Source organism: Abramis brama (assembly GCF_963993115.1).
Source record: "Abramis brama genome assembly, chromosome: 23".
Classification (NCBI taxonomy): domain Eukaryota; kingdom Metazoa; phylum Chordata; class Actinopteri; order Cypriniformes; family Leuciscidae; genus Abramis; species Abramis brama.
This window is the reverse complement of record NC_139985.1, coordinates 11,348,598-11,374,173: the sequence shown is the minus strand read 5'-3', so window position 1 is coordinate 11,374,173 and position 25,576 is coordinate 11,348,598. Positions and strand designations below refer to the sequence as shown.

At 36.7% G+C, this 25,576-nt stretch overlaps 1 protein-coding gene across 3 annotated transcripts in view; it reads right to left on the bottom strand.

The window, feature by feature from the left end:
- kaznb (kazrin, periplakin interacting protein b) overlaps positions 1-24,893 on the bottom strand; it is a 144,294-nt gene extending 119,401 nt beyond the window's left edge. For all 3 annotated transcript variants that reach the window (XR_014604363.1, XM_084101657.1, XM_084101660.1), the window contains exons 1-2: positions 24,372-24,893; positions 24,014-24,203 (exon numbers count right to left, since the gene is read on the bottom strand). Coding sequence is in view for 2 of the 3 variants with exons in the window: in XM_084101657.1 (XP_083957783.1) it covers positions 24,014-24,089 (76 nt within the window). In the remaining variant the exon portion in view is untranslated. The remainder of the gene's footprint in view (positions 1-24,013; positions 24,204-24,371) is intronic.
- Positions 24,894-25,576: the final 683 nt, after the last annotated feature.

Sequence of the window (25,576 nt, the reverse complement as noted above, 5' to 3'; positions counted from 1 at the left end):
ATAGACTCCTTATTATTATCCGTCATTTTGACGGTCAGGGTTGTAAAAATTTAATTTTCATATTTTAATGCTAATAAGCCATTTAATAGGCAAGCATAGGCTAAATTATGCATTTGTTTAATGAAGAGAAGTGGAACAGAGACAATGCACTTCAGGTTTCATCAAGAATGCTTGTTCAATAAATCGCAAAAAACTTTGTGCTTTGTTACTTTTGATATGAAACAAAGTCTCAGCTTTCAAATTCTGTCCATTTTATCAAACAGTATTCAAATAATACCGTTTGGCGCTCTTTAATGTGGCGCGAGAGATCACTGTAGCGCCTCAGTTCAAGCGAAGTGAAACGCGAGTGAACGCGATAATCTCTTCATATTTATACTTTACAAATTAATAAACATGAATGAACATCAGAAAAAAATGTTAAAGGACACAGTCCAACTTACCGAATCCGTATCGTTCAACCGCGAAAAGCCATTCTTTGACCATTGACTTGATAGTAAGCAATTAATGCACTCGCTACCAAGTGGACAGGAGTGAGAGTTACAGTTACAAGTTACTCAAGTTTCTGTCAAAATGACGGACGGCTTTCAGATTTTTCCGTCACGCGACCTTGCTTGGAGTGCATAATCAAACTACTACTAATAATAATAATAGGCTAATATATAAATTAATAATATTGTTGCAGTGTTCATCTTTTTGTTTTAGGCCAATTGGTTTTCACAATGTTATGAACCTTTTTCTTCCCAATTTTTTAAACAATACTGTATTGGAAAGATAATAAAATAATTTAAATGAAGATAATAATGAATATAATGAAGAGAGGACTGAATGATCACTTATGATCACTTATGATTAAAAAATCAGTATGCCAAAACCCCATAACCTAAAATGCAGTAACAACTATGACAAAAACACTAATTTGGAGCCAATCAGCCTTATTCACAAATGATAAAGCTCAAATGATACGTAGCATATTCATGGAACTAGAGATAATTAGTTTCCCAAACACAAGCATTAACAGTGTCATAAATGATTTTTAAGGCCCTTACAGAGAGAGATCGTGTGGAAGAAGGTCAAAGTGTGTGGGCTTCTCCATTGACCAGAAAGGTCAGTGTCAGAAAACATTGCGATTGTGAGACAGCCTGCTTACCATAAAATGCAGTTGCAGAGCACTGAGCGCGTATGTCGAGCAGATTTATGACCAGACCTCTTCTCTGCGAGCACCGCAGCACATCTTGGAATTAAAGCCAAAGCAAAATAAAATGTTTATGGTGCCAACTGAAGAATGAAGTCTAATTTCACATTCAGCAGTTTACAAGGTGCGCATCTGAAGATGTGACAGAGGATAATGAAACCACGACACTGAAAGTGACACGGCATCGCATTCTGAAACGCAGTGCAATACACTGTTTCATTTTTCCAGCAGTGCTTTCTGTCATGGAGTTTGTGGTTCAATAGAGACAACCAAGAGACTTTTCCCAAGAGCAAATCAATAAAGACTGAGTCTCAATACCAGTGTAATGACAGAGAGCTATCTGCCTTCACAGCAACGGCTAAAGAATAGAGAGTTTATGTTTCGCATTGATCATTTATAGATGCTTTGCAATCAGACCTGTGTCAGATTACGACAGGTCCACTGAAGAATGGAGATCTCAGTATGTCAACTGTCCCAAACAGCAATTGGATTAATTGGCAGGTCAATGAAGAATTCTTAAGTCTCCTGAGCTATGAAAGAGCAAGGTCTGATGTAAAGCCATCAATGCAGAATGTTCAATTCACCTGCAGGTAACATTTCATAAAGGGAGTTCCTGGTAACAGTAACACACTGCCTCTTTCAAAAGCCGCTGAAATCTTGAAAGAATCGCAAGGTTTGTTCATTGCTGTGAAAGTTCTGTTAAACATTTATTTTTGTTGACTCTTTGTGTATATGGCAGTTCTGATGAAGCTTTACAATCTGATCTGGGAGATGAATGGAATAAAGTTCAGACTGTTCAAAGTGACAGTTTCATAATTACATCAGAGAACCGTTTGTCTTCACACACCACAGATTGCAGATTCCCTGGTGGACACATGAAAGAGAAAGACAGAGAAAAAAAAAACATCGCTGAACCAAGCCTGTGGCCATCTGATCTCTAATCTTGCTCTCAGATGATGACAACTGATGGTTGGTGTTCTCTCTCTCTCTCTTTGCCTGACAGGAAATGAGAAGAGCCCTGCTGAAGCCAACACAGGGCCGCCCACTCATTCACCCTGCCAGCGTGGCCCCTGGAACACATTACCATGCAAATGACTCCACGCACTCCTCTTTCAGAGAGCGAAATGGCACATTAAATGTTCTGACAGAAGATAAAATACAAAAACTTTCTGAGAATGAGTGGAAAATGATTTCAAGAGTCATAAGCCAAGCAGGGCTTTATGGATCGAGAGAGATCAGTTCTTTATGAGCCAAAGATAAGATGATAGGATGAATCACACAGACCTGTAATCTGTTATGCATTTCGACCAGGCTTGAACACAAATGTATGATACTCGCCAGTTTCACACAAAAGAGTTTATTTTGGATGGAGGTGAATTTGATAAACTGGGATTAATGAGATTAAGCATTATGTTGTAACTGTAATACATTTTGGCTGTTCCTCATATTTATGATCATGTTGAAATAGTAAAAAGTTCATTGAAAATGTTACATTTAGCATGAGCAAGAGTGATGCTGTAGGCCTAATGAACATCACTGAAGCTCGATTGCAAGTGTTCTATAGTTCAATAAACAAGGAGGTTGATATCAGCAGCCTCGTTCGGCAGGTAAATGCAGACATGGTATTCATACCAAAACCACAACTGCGACTTTTATTTTGCAAAAATAAACAGTTCAATAATCAAGAAGTTAATACTTGAGAAACTTACATTTTAAACAATATTCCTGGTTACTTTGTGTATTTTTGCTCCGCCAAAAAGAATAGTACCCAACATTTGGATTCACCTGTCGCGAGTCTCCGGACAACACACAGCAGTGGTGTTTGCATTTCTATAAATCAGTGTTTGAATGAATCAGTTCATCAGACTCACTCATAAAGACAGTCACTTGTGGCCACCTACTGGCGTGTAACCAACAGGACGAATCACCAAGCAATCTGTGGGATAAAATGAAAATAATTATTAGTGAACGCCTGTCTGTAACGCGAATACATACAGTGCTGGTCAGGATTATTTGCCCCCTTGGTATATATGATCAAAGATGGCTGTAAAAAATAAATCTGCATTGTTTATCCTTTTGATATTTTATATTTTTTTATTTACAAAAATCGAACCTTTTATTAAAGTAAAATAATTGAAAGTGTGTGTGTGTGGGGGGGGGGGATCACATTATGCCCAGGCATTACAGGAGAAAACTCAGAGCTGTTGTCTTGGAAAAAGGAGGTTGCAAAAAGATTTAATAAAAGGGGGCAAATAATTGTTCCCAATGTGTTTTGGAGAAAAACATTTATTTCATAATGTGATTTTCCCCCCACTTTCAATTCTTTTACTTCAATGAAAGGTTAGATTTTTGCAATTTTTTAAGATAAAATATCAAAAGGATAAACAATGCAGATTTATTTTTTACAGCCATCTTTGATCATATATACCAAGGGGGCAAATCATTCTGACCAGCACTGTAGTGGAGCGAAACAAAAAATGAAAAGCCCCAGTGCTGTTAGACTGTACGGGGCAGCTCACAGAACACGTTTTTGCGTTTGACGCAGATGGGCAGAACAGATTTTATTTATTTTTTTTACTTATTTTAACTTGAGCGCCACAATTTTAGAAAGCCATATCACACGCAAAACGCTGCAAAGACAAAGCTTGAAAAGCAGTGCAGTTGAATGCAAAAACGGCTTCTTAAAACGTAGCTCGGCCAATCAAATTTGAAGACAAGAAGTGGTACCAAATCGTGTTCATGAGTCAGTAAATGATAAGTATCACATAAGTCACATTTTTCATTAATAAAATGGATCAAATGGATTAAGATGTATTGCAAGATGAAAGAATCATTCAAAAATAAGGAAATGTCTGACAAATCATATGCATTGTCTTAATCCAGGTTCACACAGTACAATTTTTGCTACAATTTGGCTGTTTGAGACAAATGTTGAGAATCCTAAAAGATTCTTCTGATCCAAGGCCAGGGATCCTCAAATCTGGTCCCTGCAGAATTTAGTTCCAACCCTAAATCAAACACACCTGAACAAATTATTGCAGGTAAGTGAGTTCAATCATGGTTTGAGCTAAACTCTGCAGGACAGTGGCCCTCCAAGGGCTGGATTTGAGGAACCCAGCATGTCCAAGGCCAAAATCTGAAGTCTTTGATCGCTAGTTTGACATGAGCTGATTAACGACCATTGCAATCAAATCTTACCTCCAATGAAATGATGGCACTGTCAGAAGATTTGATGCACAGTCCTGCAGTGTGGCCTCTCCTACGACAACTGTCAAATCAAAAACCAATAGGAGCCCAGAACCAGCAGACGAAATTAGTAGGAAAACACCAAACCACCACTTGCTGCAAACACATCATCTTCATTTTTTTCCATTTCTCTTTTCAAGACAAGCCATGATCAAAATTAATCCTATGTTTTTGTTTGCTAGCCACCATTTCTATCCCGCATGCAATGCAGCTCACAGTCACCAAACGTGTCACTGATTGATGAAGTAAAACTCAGGTCTTGTATGCATCCGTTTTTAATGCGTCTTGACTGCCGTATAGTCTGACATGAATGACAACTAATATCCTACGGTGTGACATGACTTACAGGGTCATGTTCGAACAGTCTGACAAGCAACAGTGGTAAAGGACTATTATAAATCGTACAGCGTGCTTTACCGACCTCAGAGTATTCGTAACAGCCTCAACATGATACTGTCATATCGAGACATGACTGCAGTTTATCCTCCATTCAAATTCAGTTTAGCTCTACAACAGCATTTCTGATGCTTCCAGAACCAAAGGAACAAAAGATGAGAGCAAGAAAGAAACAAATTCTGAGTACTATTATGTTCAAGGGGGAATCTGATGAGGTCTTTGATTCCTCTGTAGCTGTTGGGAGCAAAAGGAGTCACTATGGGGCACCGTCTGCCAAAGGCAATTTGAGAGCTTTCCAATGGCTTCACACTTCAAAAGTGAGGAGCAGAGTTAGATGAATGGATGTTTGGTCCCTTGCAGGTTGTTCGAGTGCACCAGGGAATGCATTCAGCATCACCCCATTACCGAGGAAAAACACAACCAAATCAAAATGGAGACAAAACAGAAAAGAAACAAGAAATGGCTGCAACTGCCTTCAAGGGGGTGGGGGGGGTGGGGGGGTCCCATTCTTTTAGCCTCACAAACAAACAGTGAAATCAGATTCCAGAATGGCATATGCAATAGTCATGCTAATTGCCAGGCAGTGGAAGCCTAGACAATTTTGACAGTTTTATTATAGTTTTCTAAGCTATTGTTTTGCATATTATAACGGAATTCCACGCCATTTGCATCACTCACTCAGGAACCTGCAATTTTGCTGTTTACATCACCGTAATAAACGGCTATCTTTGACAGTGTGCAATCCATTCCCCGAGTGCTTTTGATTGTATGGTCTCCTGAGAGGCTGACTGTGTGAGCCTGCACCTGCATTCCTGATACAAAAATACTTAATGCATTTGCAGTTTTGGACATGATGATTTGGCTCCACAGGACAAGGTAAAAAAAAAAAAAAAAAAACGGCTTTTCATTCAACGGGTTTGTTCATGAGTTAGGGATTTTTTGCATGTGTTAGCCATCTGTGACTATTTAGACCTTTGCACCTCTACAATTTGCTCCAAGCGAGAGCAAGAGACAGAGAAGGAGGTTTGTTACAGTGTTGTACAAGGTCAGTCCTCAGAAGAGAAAAAAAAATGTAAATGTGGTGATTTCCGAAAACATGACTCAAATTGGTCTGAACCTTTAAAGGGATAGTTCTTCCAAATTAAACTGTTTAGGGGATAGTGTATATATATATATATTTGGTCATATTTGGAGCTTGACCATGCACCATTTACTTTAATTGTATGTAAAAGAGTTCAACATTCTAATAAACTTCTGCTTTTGTGTACAAAAGAAGAAAGAAAATCACATGTGCTGCGTCCGAAATTGTATATACTGTATAATAGTACATTTGGTTTTAAACTTACTTTGCGATCGTTAAAAACTATGTTCTACAGTATGAATGTGTGTAGTATGAATGAAATTCGGACATACTTCATCAGCCATATTGTCATGCAATTGCGTCGCTTCACCTCCATTCACAATCCTCTCACTTGGACGCATTGGATAGTAAAGTGTCCATCAAATGCACACTTCAGAATCTCTCCGGAAGCAGTAGGTCATCCGGGTATTTTTCGCCTATATACTGTGAATTTGAACATACTACTCGGCTCACATACCATTTTTCACCCACTATATAGTATGGAAGAAGGCATATTATGATGCAGCGACGGTTTGGAACGACATGAGGATGAGTAAATGATGGCAAATTTCATGTTGGGGTGAACTATTCCTTTAAGGACTAGTAGAGAGGCTCATCACAAGCCATGACATCAGGCATCTCTAAAACAAACACTGAAGGAGGTCAGTACCTCACTGCTGTTTCTTCAGCTTAGATACATCCCACTGCCATTTTCCCAGCCTGTCAGCCGAATCCCCCGAGGCCTCCTTAACCACCTCGACTTTCATTGTGCAACAGACTTCTTTGGATTTGAGAGGAACATAGGGCTGGTAAGCACCTCCACAAAGCCTCTAATCAGTGGCATACACAAACTGCAGTCCCCCCGAGCCCTCAAGCTCTTCCAAACTACAGCTCTGACTGGCTGAATGCAACCGCACTGCCAGACACGTTTACTGGGCAGAGGTGGAATTAAAGAAGAGGGCGAGGGAATGAGCATTTAAAAGTCTGTGCGTCAGCAGTCACGCACGATAAAACGAAACCAGAAGCAAAGCAGAACTAAATAATAATAGTCCCGAAAGTAAACAAATCAAAGGGAGACCTACATCTGATTTAAATAATCTTGAATAAGTCCATCATGCAAAACTGTCAATGTGACGCAGGCATAGAAAATGATAAAAGGAACCATTTTCATTGACTGAACCTGGGCTTTTATAAATGTACTCTTATCAGTTAGGATACATTAAGAGTTCTGCTGACTCTTCAGGAAAAGTTGCACAGCCCTTAAGATTTATACAACCAACTTTAAATTGAATTCTCTTTATGCTCCTCGTTTCGCTTATATACCTTCCAGAAATATTCATCTGATGTCTCCCATTTAATTCCGTAGGTGAATTGTTTCCATAAGCTCAAGGATTCTGTCAGCTGAATTACACGGCAATGACCAAACATGTGATCAGAATTCAAATTAACACAGAAAACTCAAATATTCTCCACATACTTGCTCTTAATCCCTCTAAAATGTTCAGTATGAAGCCGTCACAATGTTTAAAGCAACTGAAATTCTCTTCGGTGACTAAATATGCCAAGACCACTGACTCAAAACTTTATAAAACATCCCTGGCTTATGAGGAAATTACAGCTTTGAACTCTTTCACTGCACACGACTGTATTGCTGTGCTTGTGACTGCCAGTAATTGCATTAATATTTATTGAAGTATAAAAACCTCTTCCCTGATAAGACTGCTGAGAGGACCTACTAGTTCCCTCTTCTAACAAAAACAAGGCAGATAGAGTGAACTTCTTTTTTTTTCTCAACAAAATTCAAAGTATTTCAACAGCCGCTATATAATCAAAATTCAAATGAGGGTGGGGAAAACTCCCTACATCAATAAATGAAAGTTTAACTTAAGACTGTCTCAGCCCCGGTTTCCATGGTGACAAAGCAGCCCTCCTTTGCTCTCAGATCAATGTTAATGTCACACATGCCGCGAGGCTTTGCTCTTATCAGTCAGAGAGCTTTTTCCCATGACTGTCCTCCAAAGATTGCTTGACTGCTTTACACTGAGAACTACACTGAACATCATGTTGTTGGAAGGGACAGTGGAGTATTTCATAAACAAATAAATCATTATGTATGATTAAAAGACGCATGAGCCGATGGATGTATGAACGGTGTGGAATTCTGTGCCTTTCCAGATTTCAACATTCATCCCCCATATATATATATAGGCTACGTACATATATATATATTTATACACATATATACATACATACATCATTTTTTTATGATGAATTTGTTAGATGCAAATAATCACAATTAATCAATTTGACAGCACTTATATAGCCTAGCACATATATTTAACATATATAACGCAATTTATAGTTAGATATACATATATATATATATAAATTAGTAATATATATTTTTTTAATTATCTCTTTAAAAATCTCTCTCTCTCTCTCTCTCTCTCTCTCTATATATATATATATATATATCTCTTTACAAACATTTATGAAAGATACAATTAATCGCGATTAATCAATTTAACAGCACAAGAAAATCATAAAACATATTTGTTATATATAACAATATTTGAAAAGTTATATGACTAATTATACTATTTTAATAAAACAAATTACATTATAAATATGAAATGAGTCATATACATTTAATTTACATAATATCAATATTTATAAATGTGTTACATAAACATTTTTTGTTGTGGTGCTGGGAATTGAACCCATAATCAGTGACTAAATGCATACTGACAAACTGAAGCATAGATAACATACTAATGGAGGTTACTAAATGTACTCAACAGTTGCAATTACAAATGCAATAATGTTAGCAGTGAATAAATATGCATTAAATGTTAGAGGTAATAGACTTACTAATAAGTCAGAGAGTTGAGTGCATTTCTGTAATGAAGCAACATTTAGCAAATGTCAACCAGTCACCTCTGAAGACCCGTAGCCCGGATACTTCAACCACAGACTAAAACATTTGTATCAAGCCCTTAGAGAACTAGTCTTTACCTGTCACACTTAATCATGGGTGCACCTAAACTGCATGGCAAAGTTTTTTTCTCACTGACCTGCTCTTAAAAGTAGATTAACCCCATAGTGCAATTTGAATTTGTCCTCTGCCAATTGTAACAGTTCACAGAAGGGCTGGTGGTCTCGATTTTCTCAATTATAGCATTCAGGCGGGTTCTGAACTGTTCCCTTTTTATATGTTTTTCTTCTTGAATGATTTGCGTTTAACTGTCTATTCAACTGCTTAGAGCTCAGGGATTTTCAAAGCAAACAACTGACATATTGACTGCAGTCAGAGTTCATTCTTTGGATTATTTCAGCAGTATCATCAAGAATGTTCTCACACCCATCTGTGAACTTCAAGGGAAGAATGGCTATGCTTCAGCTCAATTTCTTAAAATGCTTCCCATCACATGATTTAACAATTATCTTGATATATGTAGATTTAAGCATGCCAATCAAACTGATCTTTATGCATTCTGCATCGTTATTATAATAGATTTAGATTTAGTCAAATTCATTACACCTCAGCAGCTGCAATTAGCACTAAAAGTGTTGCCAGATTGAGAAAAAGAAAACAAAATATATCCCTCACATTGCTGCTTGATTGATTCACTGTTTAAAGAAAATCATTTTATTGGAGGCGTCTTGGCACCTTTTTTATTATTTAACTTTTGAAATATTTAAGTATTTAGCTAAATACGCTTATTGTGTCAACCGTTAAATCATATTAGGATGAGCGAGATAGGTATGGAATTTTCTACATCTGACTTTTCAAAGAGACAATATTGCCCCCATATGGCTCTGAAAGTTATAGCAAATCAAGCAACACGAGGAATGAACATGAACCTGATGAAGAACAGTGATTAAACCACAGACACATAAATATGTCTATATGTTGACAACACATTTTATTGTAATTAAAGAATAATGAGTAAGTAAGGCATACTGCTTTCTGCATACTACTTCTTTCTTTGAAAAACATGTGAAACAGTGTATTATGCAAATGTTTCCAATGTTAGTATGCTTCATTATCTCAGAGATCAATGCCATTATTTGAATTTTTAATTCAAGTTCATTGAAAAATGTGATAACCTTTGACAGTCTGAGAAATAGATGTTTAATATTGTGGTTAAAATATATTCTTGTTCATTAGCTAAAAATTGTAATTTTGCAGTGTGCATTATGGGAGACAGTAACCAAAGCAATATTACGAGTAAAAGGGTGGTATTCCACTATGAACAGCATACTTAAAATTAGCATACTGTGCACAGTAATCATACTACATACTGCAGAAATAGTCAGAGAGGTATGCGATTTTGAACATATAATAATGAACATTTTTATAATATGCACATTATATTGCAGGAAAAACTGTGATATGCCATTCTGAACCTAGCATACAGAAAATGTTCATACTGTGATCAGCATACATACTAGTATGCTAGTTTGCCCTTGCAAATATAGCATACAGAAATATGCATAAAATACACAGTATACTATATAAATATGAAGTGAAGTGTGAAAATTTGCATACTGTGCACAGTACACACTACCTATGGGGTCACACTATCTAGGGTCAGTAAGATTTTTGAAAGAAATTAATACTTTTATTCAGCAAGGACACATTAAATTGTTCAAAAGTTACAGTAAAGACATTTATAAAGTTACAAAAGATTCCTATTTTAAATAAATACTGTTGTTTTGAACTTTCTATTCATCAAAGAATTCTGATGGTTCCTACAAAAATAAGCAGCACAACATCGATAATAATAAGTATACTAATAACGTTTTCTTTAGCACCAAATCAGCATATAAGAATGACTTCTGAAGGATCATGTGACACTGAATGGCTGGGGAAAATTTAGCTTTGCCATCACAGGAATAAATTACATTTTACAATATATTAAAATAGAAAACAGTTATCTTTAATTGTAATATTATATTTCACAATAATATATCAAAATCTTACCGACCACAAACTTTTGAATGGTGTTGTACATTCTACTTGAATGCCATTCTGAACATAGAATACTCAATGTGCATTCTACAGGAAAAGTAGTATGATAGTACGCCAGTCCGAACTCAGACCAAATGAATGATCTGTTTCAGCAAAGCTGATTTTCAATATCATTTAGGGTCATTGCTGGTCCTTATGTAATATTTGACACCAGTGCAGCACAGTTACACACGGAGGGGGGAAATTGAGGTCAAGTCTGCACATAGAGTCGAGCAAATACTTCATTGTTAGCATGCCGCCGGGATGCAGCCGTGTCACACTAGAAGAGGAGCGACTGCCCTCCTCAGGTGAAATCTTTGATCAGTCCGCCACCTAGTGAGACATCCCGCAGTACAGCTCTCCATGCTTTGGAAACCTTCTCACTGAATTCAAGCCTCTGGAAAAACAGATTGCAATACAAGCTCTGACTAAGCTTTTGAAGATAAAAGCCTCTTCTGACCCTTTGATAACCAGCCCAGGGCTTACAGTGGACTATCTGGATGCCTTTGAATTGCATTACACATTTTCCCCCTTTTTCCTCTTAATGCTAGCCGGGCCTTTTAGAGACAAAGGGAGAGAGAATTAAATTGACATTAGAGCTACAAGGAGCACAAAGCATCAATTATACTTGTAATGAAGCATTTAACAATAGGGTAGATAAGCAGTTGTGTGGGACAGGGTGCTTGCCTAATCGTCCATATTGATCCTACTAAACAAGAGGTCAGATCGCATTTGCATACTCGCAGGGACAGGCGCCATTACTTTTCCACCATGCAAAAGGACACAAATCTTGCCACAGGGATTTCTGAATATAAAATGCACATCACAATAATGAAGATCTTAAATGCCAGCTGACATTCGGTTCATATTGACGAGTGACAGTGAAATCAAATTACCTTTGATACTGTGGAATATTCCACATGCAAAATGTATTCATGAGATGCAAGTCGCTGCTGGCTTTTTTACATGCAGACTAGGGAAATTTAGAACCACCTGACCACATCCAAGAGAAGAAGTATTGTATGGAGTGTCTGCTAAATGAAATATCATTTTAAATGTAAATAGGCCTATATATGCATATTCTCCCTGCAGAGACTAAGAATGAGAGAACAGTCAAAGGGAACTTTTTACATGCGAGGAATAGATAAATATGGCTAGGTAGAGGCGTCCCTGAGGCAGATTAGCACTGACACAGCGCACGTTGATTTTTAATGCCTCGATGATGCGCCTTTGCAAAGCAAAGACTACAGGGAGAACCTGTGACAAGGCTTGAGCCAATTAAGGGTGTTTGTGTGTGAATGCCAGCGCCTGTCATATTCAGAGGAGGAAAGTGGGTCAGCACTTCTCAACACCTCTAAAAAGAGAACGCAAGCGTCAAAACTTTTCCTACACGAAAGAAAACGAGACCTTGCGGCACAACAGGGATTTGTTTAGGGTGCTAAACATGTAATTTAGAAACAGTGCATTATGCAAACATCATTTTGCACAGAAATGTTTGTGTCATAACTCATGCACAGGTGTTGTAAATTGGAGTTTGTTTGTTTTTTGGGAATAGTAGGCATTAAATGTATTAACTACATAACTGAAACAGGTTCCTGAGAGATCACAACAGTTCTCAGATTTTTTCCAATCAAAAACACAGCCTATCAATCATCTAGCAATTAGTTTGCAAAATGGCAGGTAGCAAAGATGGCTGAAATCAGCTGCTCATTCTTGACTAACCAAAGATGTAATATATGTAGGTATTTCTGTCAGGACCACTATTGTCAAATATGATTGACAGTTAGCATACAGTTTGGATTGGCGGTATGGTTCTGTTCTGGCCAAGAACTCCCTGCGCATCCATGCAGCCTAGCAAAGATAAGAGCAGGAAAGGCAGCAATAACCCTCCTTAAACAGAACAGAACCAACATGAATGTATTGCAGATATCATTAATTAATTTTAATGTACAACATAATTAGGGAATTTTAGTCTGATTCAGGGGGAATCAGAATGCCAAATCCTGACTGGCGAGAGGAGCTGGGGATGGAGGAGGGAACTGGCTCCTGAGAAACTCGATAGCTGCTGATAATACTGAAGGAGCTTATATAAGAATACAGTGGGCGTCGTATTCCTATAGGTAGACGTGGATCAGCTGAGAGTCAGTTGATGCGAGCTTGACTAACGTGACCTGCAAGAACTAACGCTACAGTGCATCCAAGTGTGACATTATTTTGATTCTTATTGGTATATTTGGCTATTGTTTGGCCATCCATGCATCCCACCGCATGAGAATCCATTTTAATGATTCTCTATGTGAGAGAAACTCAGTTGCTTATCAAACCAGTATCAGTATAACTTGCAGCAGCAGAGCACATTGTCTTCACAGCAGGCATTTTTGTTAAGACTTTCATCACTTGGTTTTTATAATAAAAACATATAGTAAATGAATAAATAAAATAGCCTTTATACAAAGATTATATGCAATCTTCAAATTGGTTTCCATGTAAGCTAACCTGTTTTTTTAGTTTTATTAATCTTTTTATCTTAATTTGTTTTGCACGGTTCATTTATTTATTATTTTATTTCTCATGTGACTTTTATATCTTACGATGTGACTTTATATCTCATGCTAATTTCACAATTATTCCATTCCATATTTCCATAAAGAATAGCATAGGTATTTAAGCTTACCTTTAACTTTTATTTATTTGTGAATAAAAATAATATACATTTTAATATAAACAATATTTATTTTAAAGTACTTTTAAATGTAAGCTTAAATATAAGGTAAAAACAGCATTTTACATTTCTCATTTTTAATCTTAATTTTCATTTTCATTTATTTTATGTTTTTATTTCTCAAAATGTGACTTTTAAATCTCATAATGTGACTATTTCTTATGCTATTTTCACTCATTTTTTTCCCAGTACCTTTAAATGCAAGTTAACACTATAAGATAAAAATGTTTTATATGTTAAGAGCACTAGACCCATTCCTAAACATGGATGTGCACTCAAAAAAATAAAATGATGACTTACTATTTAAGCTGACAAACAATATCTGGTTTGAATTAAGGAGAAATGGAAGGAAACAATGTATCAGGCCATGCTTTTTGTACCATCTCAAACTAAAACCTATAAAATATTTAAAGGGTTGTTGAAGATGCTGTGCTCACTAAAAGCAGCCTCATTTCAGTCCATAATCCAGACATCTCTGTTCAAAGTACAAGGAGAGCAGGCTCTCAGTTCAATGATAGATGGATCACTCATCCTGCACAAGACCAAGACCTGCATGAATTAATCTCTTCACCCCTGTCTCATTTCCCCTCCGCCTGCCGCTGCAGAATATGACCTCATCCTCCCGTTATTCAGTCTGATGGAGAGACAAAACAAAGGATGGTTATGAAGAGTGCAGAGGGTGGATTTTCCCTTCCATAAATCTGACTTATAGGATGCCTACAGAATGGATTGTGATTGTTTACTTCCACCCATAGCTGAGCAATGCTGATGCAGACATTTTAGGGCACAGGGAGCATTCAGCCGGCAGAACACATGTCGATTGCCCATAGCTAGGTTATGTCAAAAAGCAAAATGTTACTGCATGTAGAGCCAATCATATGTCTTCACTGGGCTGGACACAATGAACTCTATGTAATGGTGCAGCCTCAGATCTCAAAAACCTGCCATGCACTGAAAATAAGCTGCCTGTGGAACCTTATTTCAATTGTAATAAAAAGTCAAATGTTTTGACTGAATTAAAAATGGTCATGATTTATAATCCACCATCACTGTAACTACCTATCTAGATTAAATAGCTATAAAAAAGTTGTTTACATGGTTTTAAATTATTGAATATTACATGCTCCATTTCATGTTTGAATGAATACTCATCACATGGTCACACATGTGGCAAAAAAACATTCACGAAATACCTTAAAATTACACACAGACTTCAACACTACATGCAACACAACAAGGCTAACAATCAACTAACAGATCATTTTAAGTAGAAGAAAAAACACGTCATATTGACATCACAAGATAATAAGCCACTAAATCTGACAACAAAGTCAAAAACAGTGTACATAAAACTGGCAAACAGTCAAACAATGCAGCCATTTTATTTATTCATGCTGCAGTGCATGGTGGGAAGAGGCCTATTTGGACGGAATAAAAATCCATTTATCGGATATAGGCTTGTTGGTTTGGATAAACCATTTACAGTATATAAACTAACAGGGTCAGTAAGATTTTTTATTTATTTTAGATTTACTTTTTATTCAGCAAGGTTGCCTTAAATTGATCATAAGGCAGTAAATACATTTATAATGTTACAAAAGATTTATATGTCAAATGAATGCCGTTCGCTTGAACTTTCTATTCATTAAAAAATCCTGAAAACAAATCAGATCATGGATCCACAAAAATAAAACTGTTTTCAACATTGATTGTTGCTTAAGCACCAAATCAACATATTAGAATGTGTTCTGAAGGATAATTTTTTTTTTACTGTATTTTTAATCAAACAAATAATAAATTCTTATTATTTATTCGTATATTGATTATTTTCAACATTGATTATAATAACAAATGCTTCTTGAAACCAGCATATTAGCCATTGCATTATATATATACATTATTTCTTTCTTTTTTCTTTTTCTGGGTTTACTCATTTCTGAAGCTGCAACATTTAGGTTACAATTATTAATTTAGAAGATGTTTGTCACTATGGATTCTAAGGAAATTGGATTCTTTAGTATATTTTCAGGATTATTTACTGAATATCAAGTATTATACTGTATATAAATTGTGCTGTATATCAAGGTTCACCAAAAGCTGTCTGTATATGTTGGCAAAAAAAAAAAAATTAAGTTTAGATCCATCTACCCAACCCTATGTTGATCATGAATGAAATCAAGAACAAGGAAGACATTTACCTGGGCAAGCAATGGCCATTAGCAAAGACTGCTGGGTACTGAGTGTTCATCTTTAACCCTTAGGCTTCCGAATGTACCTCTCATCACAGTAATACCTTTAATCATCTCAAATCAGCAAGACAGTTTGCCCCAGCTCTGCCTCAGATGTCTAAATCAAGCGTTGCCTGGAGGGAACCCAAGTGTGACTGATCACTAATAAGCTTTAGTCTATTACATGTCACCAAGCAAAGCCAACATGGCTGCTGACATCAGAACTCATAGCGGTGTCCTCATTTTGCTTAATCTTGCTTAAAATAAACCCCTTTTGTCACACCTCTCAATCCCTGTGTGTCAACACAAGCTGAATTGTTTGCTAATATCTGCCATTTTGCGAGCAAATGACAGCAGCACTCCTCCTCGAGCAAAGGATGAGGCAGAACAAGCAAAGATAAAGCTTGAGCCTTAAGTCAAATGAAAGTCAAAGCATATAAAATTCAACACAGTTTTCATAATACATCTAGGTAGAGCAGGCAGAATATTCCTCCCATGTTCTTTAATATGTCCCGATCCTACAGGCTTAGCCAATAGCATCTGACGAAGAGAAAAACCACATCTACCCAAGTCGATGTCAGGAGACTCATCACTACTGAGCAGTAAAATGTACTGTTTTAATATTCAAGTCAAGTCTTGCACACAGATGGGAGAGCGGTGTGTGTCTAAGACTGAAACAGATAACAGTGTTAACTGAGCAATCTCTCTATGTGATAACACACAAAACAAAAAGAGCAATAATGTGTTTCTATAGCAAATGCACATGGTTCTCCAACCAACAAATAAGCTAACTGAATGGAAAATTCCAGCAAGTGTGACACTCTTAAAGGTTACATCAACCAAAATCACATTTTATGGATCATGCTTGAGGTGGTGAATGATTTATTAAATGTTTGACATCCATTTTGTCAAGAATGTTCATGGCGACAATGAAAATGTAGGCAGCCCTCAAGCTTTGAGATTTGTTACTGAAGCTGCACATTTTAAAGGCTTTTCCATTTGAAAAGCTACAGTGGCGTCCAAAAAAACACTACTGTTTAAAGGTTTTAGGTAAGATTTTCTTTTGTTGAAAGAAGTTTCTTATGTTTACCCAGGCTACATTTCTAACAACTGCTTTTTATTTTATTATATATTAAAATGTAATTTATTCCAGTGATGGCAAAGCTGAATTTTGAGCATCATTTCTCCAGTCATGATCCTTCAGAAATCATTCTAATATGCTCATTTATTATTATTATTATTATTATTATCAATGTTGAAAACAGTTGTGTTGTGTAATATTTTTATGTAAACTGTGATTGTTTGATAAAAAAGAAAAGAAAATTTTTGTAAGATTATAAATGTCTTTACTGTCACTTATGATCAACTGAATGCATCCTTTCTGAATAAAATAAGTATACATATATTTTAATAAATATGCCAGATATAATGCAAAAAGTAAGGGAGTTACACAGTAAATCCTATGTAAAGGCAGAGGAACCAAATAGGCTTCAAGTGATTAAAATGATTCTCTCCATGGAGAGGAAAGAGCAGCATAATCTGCTGTTGCAGATGTTAAAAACGGATGCTTGGCTACTAAAGCATGACAGAAACCTAATCTCAGAACAAGCCTTTTGCTATAAAACTGTATGCAAGGTTTCTTGTACAACAAAGCCAGGAGAAAATGCTACAGCAGTTCCCAAATGCATAAATTCAGAAAGGTGTGAAATTGACCCTTGTGTAAAAAGTTCTGCAGCACAAAGTCTACAGAGAGGAAAATAACAGAGAGATGGAGAGAGCGACGGGGAAGGTTGGGGAAGATCTGATAATATTAAGCAGTCTTCAAGTTACATAATGAAAAAACGAAATATGTGGATTTAATCCCACATTCCGGAAGACGTGTCAAATTTTCAAAATAAATAAATTAAAAATACGATGCACTTGCCACAGACATATTATGAGATCCCTTTGAAGTGGTTTCAGAAGAAAACAAATTTGCATGCAGGAAGTTCTTTAGCTGCTCAAGCCTTGCCAGCTGCCTCTGTCAAAATACATTCCCTCAGATGTAAACACTATTCAGAGCAGTTCAGAACATCATGTGTAGGGACTGATATCCAAAGCAATTTTAGGCTCCAAAGTAACCCGTCAATTGGATAAAACTGCCGTGCCAAGTTGCAGGCTAGCCTACAATCACAACACCTAACCTCACGGTAAACAGCATCAGGCAAATCCACACAGGCTGATGCACTACATCATTTCTGAACTTATTCCTTATGGAAACTCTCCAGGGGAAGGGTTGTGCTTTTTGCAGTTTAGAGGGAGTTACATCACTTTTCTTATTATGAGTGAAATAGTTCAGATATCTTCAAACTCCAAAGCTTCAATTCAAACAAAACTGGCCCCTGCTTAAAATTCATGAGAACGCTCTAATCAACGAGCGCTGCCTGTAAGCTAAGCCTTTTCTGCACTAACGGCTGCGTTGCCACTTAAAACCAGTTCCTTTCAAATAGCCTTAGAAAAGTCAAATGGATTTCTTTCCAATTGTGAACACCAAAGTTCTTGGAATTAATATTTGCGGCATTCGATCAGCAAATTCGCACTTGGTACAAAGGTGCTAGTGCCACCCTATAAAACTTATAGCTATGTCATTCTGTGACAGTAATTCGAAATTAAAAATGTCCTTTCCATCTCGGCTGCTTCTCAAGTCAATGGTCGGATAGTTGTGAGATTCAATAATAGTGATTAAGAAAGAGACGCTCTCGGATTGGGCATCTATTGACCAAGATGGAGTGATTATCGGGCCTCATGAGGGACATCTAATGACTCTGGGTCAATAAAGATTTGTCAGTAAACCTAAGATTTAACCACAGCAAAGAAAGTGGTTCAAAAAGACAATCATTTTTGCAATAGTTTCATCTTCAAAATCTATCAACAGTACAGTACAGTGTTGTGAGTAACATTCTGTTGTGAGCAACATATGCACAATATTAAAGTGACGGTCTGTAAGCATCTAATGTCCCATGAAAATATGTCTGAAAACATATGGGAGGAATAGTCAGATTCATATGCAAGCTGTGTTACATTGCAACTAACAACATGCCAGTAGCAGAAACTACTAATTTTCAAAATATGCAAAATATGACAACAACGTTTTATAGTGTTTTATATGCAATGGACCCAAAACTTATTTTCACAATAGATGAGAAACAGGTCAACAAAAATGTAAAAATGTCAACAAATGTTATCTGCAAATAAATAATAAATTATGTATAGCATTTAGCAGATTTGAGTCATTTTTGGAAAATAGAATTTTCCTCAGCATTTTTATTGTGAAATGTGCTTGTGCCATCTCTTAAATATTGTTGGTGTTTTAATTATTTTACATTGTATGCTATTTTGTTATCTACGTAATGCCATAATATTCAAACATTTTTAAGATTGGCCTTGGTGTCCAAGTATCTTTTGGCGTCAATGTTATATTGTAGTATCAGGAGCGCTCTGATTATGCTCTGTCTGCACAAATATAGGACTTTAGGACAAGATCATGACTTCCTTCCAGAGGGACACAGATTGGCCCTCTCTTTATTGGTAGAGGTGACGGAAGTAAAGAACTTCTAGTCAATTCTGCTGATGCTATTCTTTTCTTACTGCTATATTACCTCCTCTACATTGGGCCAATGATACAGAAAGGTGACTCACAGAGAGAGTTTAACAGGTAATCATTACATATATCCCTGCTTCTTTAATATCGAGTTTTCTAATTTACCAAGCAAATTTAAAGCAACATTGTATAAGTTATTTATATTCTAAATCACCTGCATTATACAAAGAATAAGTCAAAGTGGTAACACTTTACGGTAACACTTTACGGTAACACTTTATTTTACAGTGCCCTTGTTACACGTTATATGTAGTTACTACAGTAATTACTATATTTGCATACTTACATGCATCTAACCCTAAGTCAACCCCTTACCATATAGTAAGTACATGTTGTTAATTATTATTACTCAGTACTTAAATGTATAATTACACTGTTACACGGACACCTTAAAACACTATGTTAATCTCAACATGTTTAAGGTCAAAAATGGTGAAATGGTAAATGGTACACTGTGAACTAACAAGCTTAAACATTTTTAGTAACTAACATGAAAAAAGGTTAATGCTGTAAAAATATATTGTTCTTTAATGCATTAACTAATGTAAACAACTGAGACCTTATTTTAAAGTGTTACCATTATGGCATACATTTGCTTTCAAAATATTAGTAATAAATTAGAATTTGTTACATATTTTTTGTCTAAAACTGGTTGTACGTTATACTATTCATTAGATATAAATAAGAATTATGGGGAAATACTTATATTTTTAGCTCACCCAAAAATGAAAATTATCCCATAATTTATTAATCCTCAAGCCAACCTAGGTGTATATGACTTTCTTCTTTCAGCCAAACACAATCGGAGTGAAATTAAAATGATTCTAGCTCTTAAGGTTTTATGATAATAATAATTATAATAATTCATTACATTTATATAGCGCTTTTCTCGGCACTCAAAGCGCTTTACATGGAAGGGGGAATAATTAATAGCAATTATTATTTATTGCACATAAATGGACATGAAATATTGATCTGAGCTGAAATAATTTTATTCTGTGAGAAAAAAAGAGAGTGGTGTGATGCGAAATGAAACTGGCATATTGTAGGAAATCGGTTGGCACTACTACAAATCAATGGCTATTATACAAAAATATTTGACAAATCAGATTCAAGTGTTCCAGAGAGACATATAATGTATGCATGTGTATTCATACTTTGTATGCCGTGTCGAGGCATATTTCTGCAGTACGCACTTCTCAATCAAACATGCAGTGAGGAAAAGAGGTCCGTCCCGAGACCGTGTAACTCCTATTAGAGTCACTGGTATTCAGTCACAGTGATATTGTGCTATCACGAACATCTGCAGACACACACACAAATGAGCCCACACTCACAGCCCTGTCCAGCCACGTCTATTACGTCAGCCAAAACAGTCTGTGTGTCGGCGGGTGAGTGCATAGACTTGGATCTCAGCCATGCTCATGCATACCCATATAAACACCAACACGGAACATGAAAGCAGTGCCAATGAAATCTGCACTGTGGATACTTTTGCATCGCTTGAAGATGATCTTTAAAAACACTTATGAGGCAAACATGGGGCACTTTGATCGATGTTAAAAGAGAAAATTGTTTGAGGCGAAAGTGCACCGAAAAGAACCACATCCTCCTCTGGGAAGACTTTAATGCAAATTAGAAAAAAAAAAGAAGAAAAAACTTATTTTAGTGAAAAAAGAAAAAAAGCCTCAAATCAGTTCATTGTTTATAAAGGCAGAAACTTCAGAAAAATCCACGTCCAGTGCGTCCACGGGGAACGAGACATCAGAATGTCTCGAAACTACAAAATCTCATCATTATGGATGATCCAGAATGTGAGACATTCAAAGCAAAGAGTCACAGAGAAGTGGCTGATGGTAATACATACAGTATTTCGGCACCTCTGAGGCTCAGATATTGCAGAGGAGTCTCATCTTCAGGCACTTCAGAAACACAAATTCAGTAAAGAGGCTTTCAGCGCTCCAAAGCCACACGCAGAATATTAATCATGGCAATGTCACACACTCTACAGACACTAATACATCCCTGCATACCAAACAGCTAATGAGTTCACAGAAATAAAGCAAACAAAGGGCATTATTCATAAAAGTTTTCTTCTATTTCTGGAGAGCGAACAGAGAGAGAGAGAGAGAGAGAGAGAGAGAGAGAGAGAGAGAGAGAGAGACTTTCATTCAAACAAACCCAACACCCCCAACCCGTCCCGTTTCACTGCTGCCATTCCTCCCACCAAAACACCCTGCTAACACACACATATAGTGTACCACTATATGTGTGGTAGCATTTGTAAACATTTTTTAGCACACAAAATTGACAAACTTTTCCGGCAAGCATGCATTTACTGTGGGTAAAGATGAACTTTAAATTATATTCTAGTGGTTTAAAGTGCAGAAATCTCCCACCCAGAGGAAGGTAATTTAAGGACATATCCTTTCCAAAAAAAATCATGCACAGTCTGGGGAGGTATAACTGAAATCATGGCGTAAAACCCAATGAGATTGGCTACATCTGCATGATATTTTTCTATGCATGATAATCATATAATTACATGGAATATAAAATTTGCATGTTTGCACAACCGATATTTAGCATTACAACCCTTTTAGTTTGTATCATTACACGTGGAAGCAATCCTGTGAGTTGCTTTGGAAAGAAAGCATTTATCAAAAATGTATCAATTTCTGATATCTAATATTAAAAATCTGATATTCTCCAGGATTGCTGTTTTATGTAGATGCATGTTCTTTAAAACTCTCCCAGAAGAACGTAATCATGTTTTTTGGGGGGGGTTTTTCAGCATATTCAGCAGCATGGCATTGCTCTGCTAATTGTCATGTTAATGTGTAGAGACATTGAATTTGACATCAAATTAAAATCTGCTTGGATTGTCATTACCGCTGGTATCACGGTCATTTACAAACTGCTGTTTGAGTAATTGCATCCTGCTGCAAGTCTTCTTAAAGGGATAGTTCAACCAAAAATTAAAAATCTGTTATCATTTACTCACCCTCAAGTTGTTCCAAACCTGTACAAGTTTTTTTTTTTTTTCTTCTTCTTCTGTTGAACACAAAAGATGATATTATGAAGAATGTTGGTAACCAGACAGTTGACGATAGCCACTGACTTCCATAGTATTTTTTTTTTCCCTACAGTGGAAGTCTGGTTCCCAACATTCTTCAAAATATCTTCTGTGTTCAATAAAAGAAAAAAAAGTTTGGAACAACTTGAGGGTGAGTAAATGAATTTTCATTTTTGGGTGAACTATCCCATTAATTGAATTGCTCTCCACCGTCATCTAAGCTGTAACTTTGACATGAAAGTACAAATCTGCTATAAGATAATATAAGATATTAACATAAGCCAGAAACATTATGGAAGTACACTAAAATAATGTTAAAGCTTATTAGTTTACAAAAACTATCATCAGTACACCCTTGACAGCTTCATAAATATTGCAGTCTCAAGCCTTGATCAATTATTTAAAAAACAAAAACAAAAATGATACATAAAAAATACTATACATGTAAAGAGGTTTTAAGTCATACTCCTTTATATAATAAATGAAAAATAAATGAAAATATGTGAATATTAAATATTATTTAAAACAAATCTTCATATTTCATGGTGTAAAAGAGTGTGTGATCAGTTTGTGTTTTGGCATGTAAATAAAATCATACAGTGTGTGTATGTTAAATGTTTTACACATTAAATTAAAGATTTCATATATTATTTATATTAAATTATATTATCTATTATAAACTTGAATACATGAAACATGTGTTTAATTCCAAATTTATGAGTTGTCTTGAGCTAATTTGTCACTAGTTTACATTTCCATTCTAAATTAAGACAAGGATCGGAGGTATTTTGGTAATCTTGTACAAGCTACTTCCATACAAAACCTGTACAAAGATATTAAATGCAGAAGTACAATCTGTGAGACATAAGTTATGAAGCGGCATCTATTTATAGCCTGGGAGTTTTTTGTAAGACAAAATTCATAATTCATCAATGCTTAGGAGTACAATATTTATGAAGCTGTCAAGGAATTATTGCACTGTTTCAGAATTACACTGGTGAAGTTCTCCATAAAAAAAAAAATCTATCTTGAGTTAACTGTCACATTCCTTTCAGCCCCAGCCCTCATGACTGACTTATTAAGATCACTATATCCATAAGAAAAATGAGAGATGCACACCCGCAGACACATTTCTTGACCGTGTGCAGCTCATTAGCGGGCTGAAAGCAGCGGGGACGAAGAGCTGGGTTTCTCTCTGCAAGCTGGGTGCCTAAACCAAGAGATCAGGATATGCAGTGGACCATGGTCTCACCAGCAGAGCTTGTGTAATAAGCAAGCACTTGTCCACTTCATATTTACTACCCCAAGCCCTACAACTTGACATAACCTGGCAAAGCACATTTTTTTTGGTCCCAATATGACAGATCTCGGGTACTTACTAGCTTGCATCAGCTGTCCTTGGCGGCCGAAGACCTGGGAAAAGGTGGTGGGAGTGCAGGTGAGAGTGTCCTCCATGGTTGGGATGTCCCACTAGGCTTGATGGGTCAGTCTCTGAACGACACGCCACGCAGAAAAGCCCCGGTTTGCCTTCACTTCCCTTTGAAAACGGCAGCTGGAGCAACGTTGCAGCTGTGTAAGAATAGCACAGAGGTTTCTGCTCAGGACGGAGAGAAATAGCCTCACTCACATGCAAGATAATGAGGGAGTGTGTCTGTGTGCGTCAAGGAGAATGAGTGAGAGTGTGTGCGGAGAGCGAGCTTTAAACAGAGAGAGAGAATCAGAGCAATGATGTCTTGCCTTTTCCTGCTGCTCTATGATCATGTGTTGAGGTTGTGCCTCGCTGGCAGGTTTCTCCAGAGTCTGAAGCTCCTGGTCCAGTGTGCTCTGTCCTGCTGACTGAGTGAGAAGCCTTCGGTTCCCCCAGGCTCAGGGTGGACTGCCGTTTGTTGTGCTCTGATCGGGTACGTGTGCCCTCTTCTCTCCTCCCTCTGCCTCGGCTCTACCCCTCCCTTTCATTGCATGCTCGCTCCTCTCAACTCGATGATCCGTTTCATAAGAAGCGCGGCTGCAGGGAAAAGATTTTTTTGCAACTCTTGCAGCTCTACTTTTTAATTCCTCCCCCTGTGGAGGAGAGAGGAGAAGTTGAAAAGGAAAGTTCATTTTGGGTAACTCACCCAAGGGTTGAAAAGTAACAATTGACATACAGTGAGAAATCTTTTTAGGCGGGATCTTATGGGATGTGTTCACCTACAGTGACACCCAACGTGCACACTTGGACACTGAAAAAAAGTAGGAATGTCTGCATTATATAACAAAATATCAAACCTGAAGGGTAAAATATCATACAGATGCCACTCATGACATCGTCACACTTTCTAAACATAAATATCGAAATAATTATTCAACCAATCCATCTAAATGTTACATTTTTATCTTTTATATAGGCCTATGCACATTTTCAACTTGGTATCGCTTTATTTTAACGCGACATAGTCACAGGTTTTGTACTTACTAAGCAACTAACCCTAAATCAAACCCTTATCCTTAACCCATATTATACCATAACAACATAATCTTAATATAAAGCGTAACCTTCAATTTTCCTTGTTGCTGTGAAAGTCCTACCTAGCTAAATTTTTTAGATAAAAAAGAAATACTTCTACATTGGTCTACTTCGTTCTTTTATAACCTTAGTAGGAAACCTTAGTAATAGTTTTCAAAGTAGGAAACACTTCAGCATTATTTTTTAGCTGTTTTCCCATTCATCAGATTTTGGAAGCTGTGTGTCAGGTCAGTGTAATATTCGGATCTGATCCTTGCTGTAAGAACATAGAAGATTTGCAAGTGCAACCATATCCTCGTGTTTTAAAAGGAAACACAGTCAACCTGTTGTTAAGCAATATCTAGCTACATAGTCGTGTCGTTGAAAGGTGACTGGTTTCCACAAGGACATCCTGCGGTGCCAGAGTGGTGAAAGAGAAGGTGATTTTTCATACTTTTCT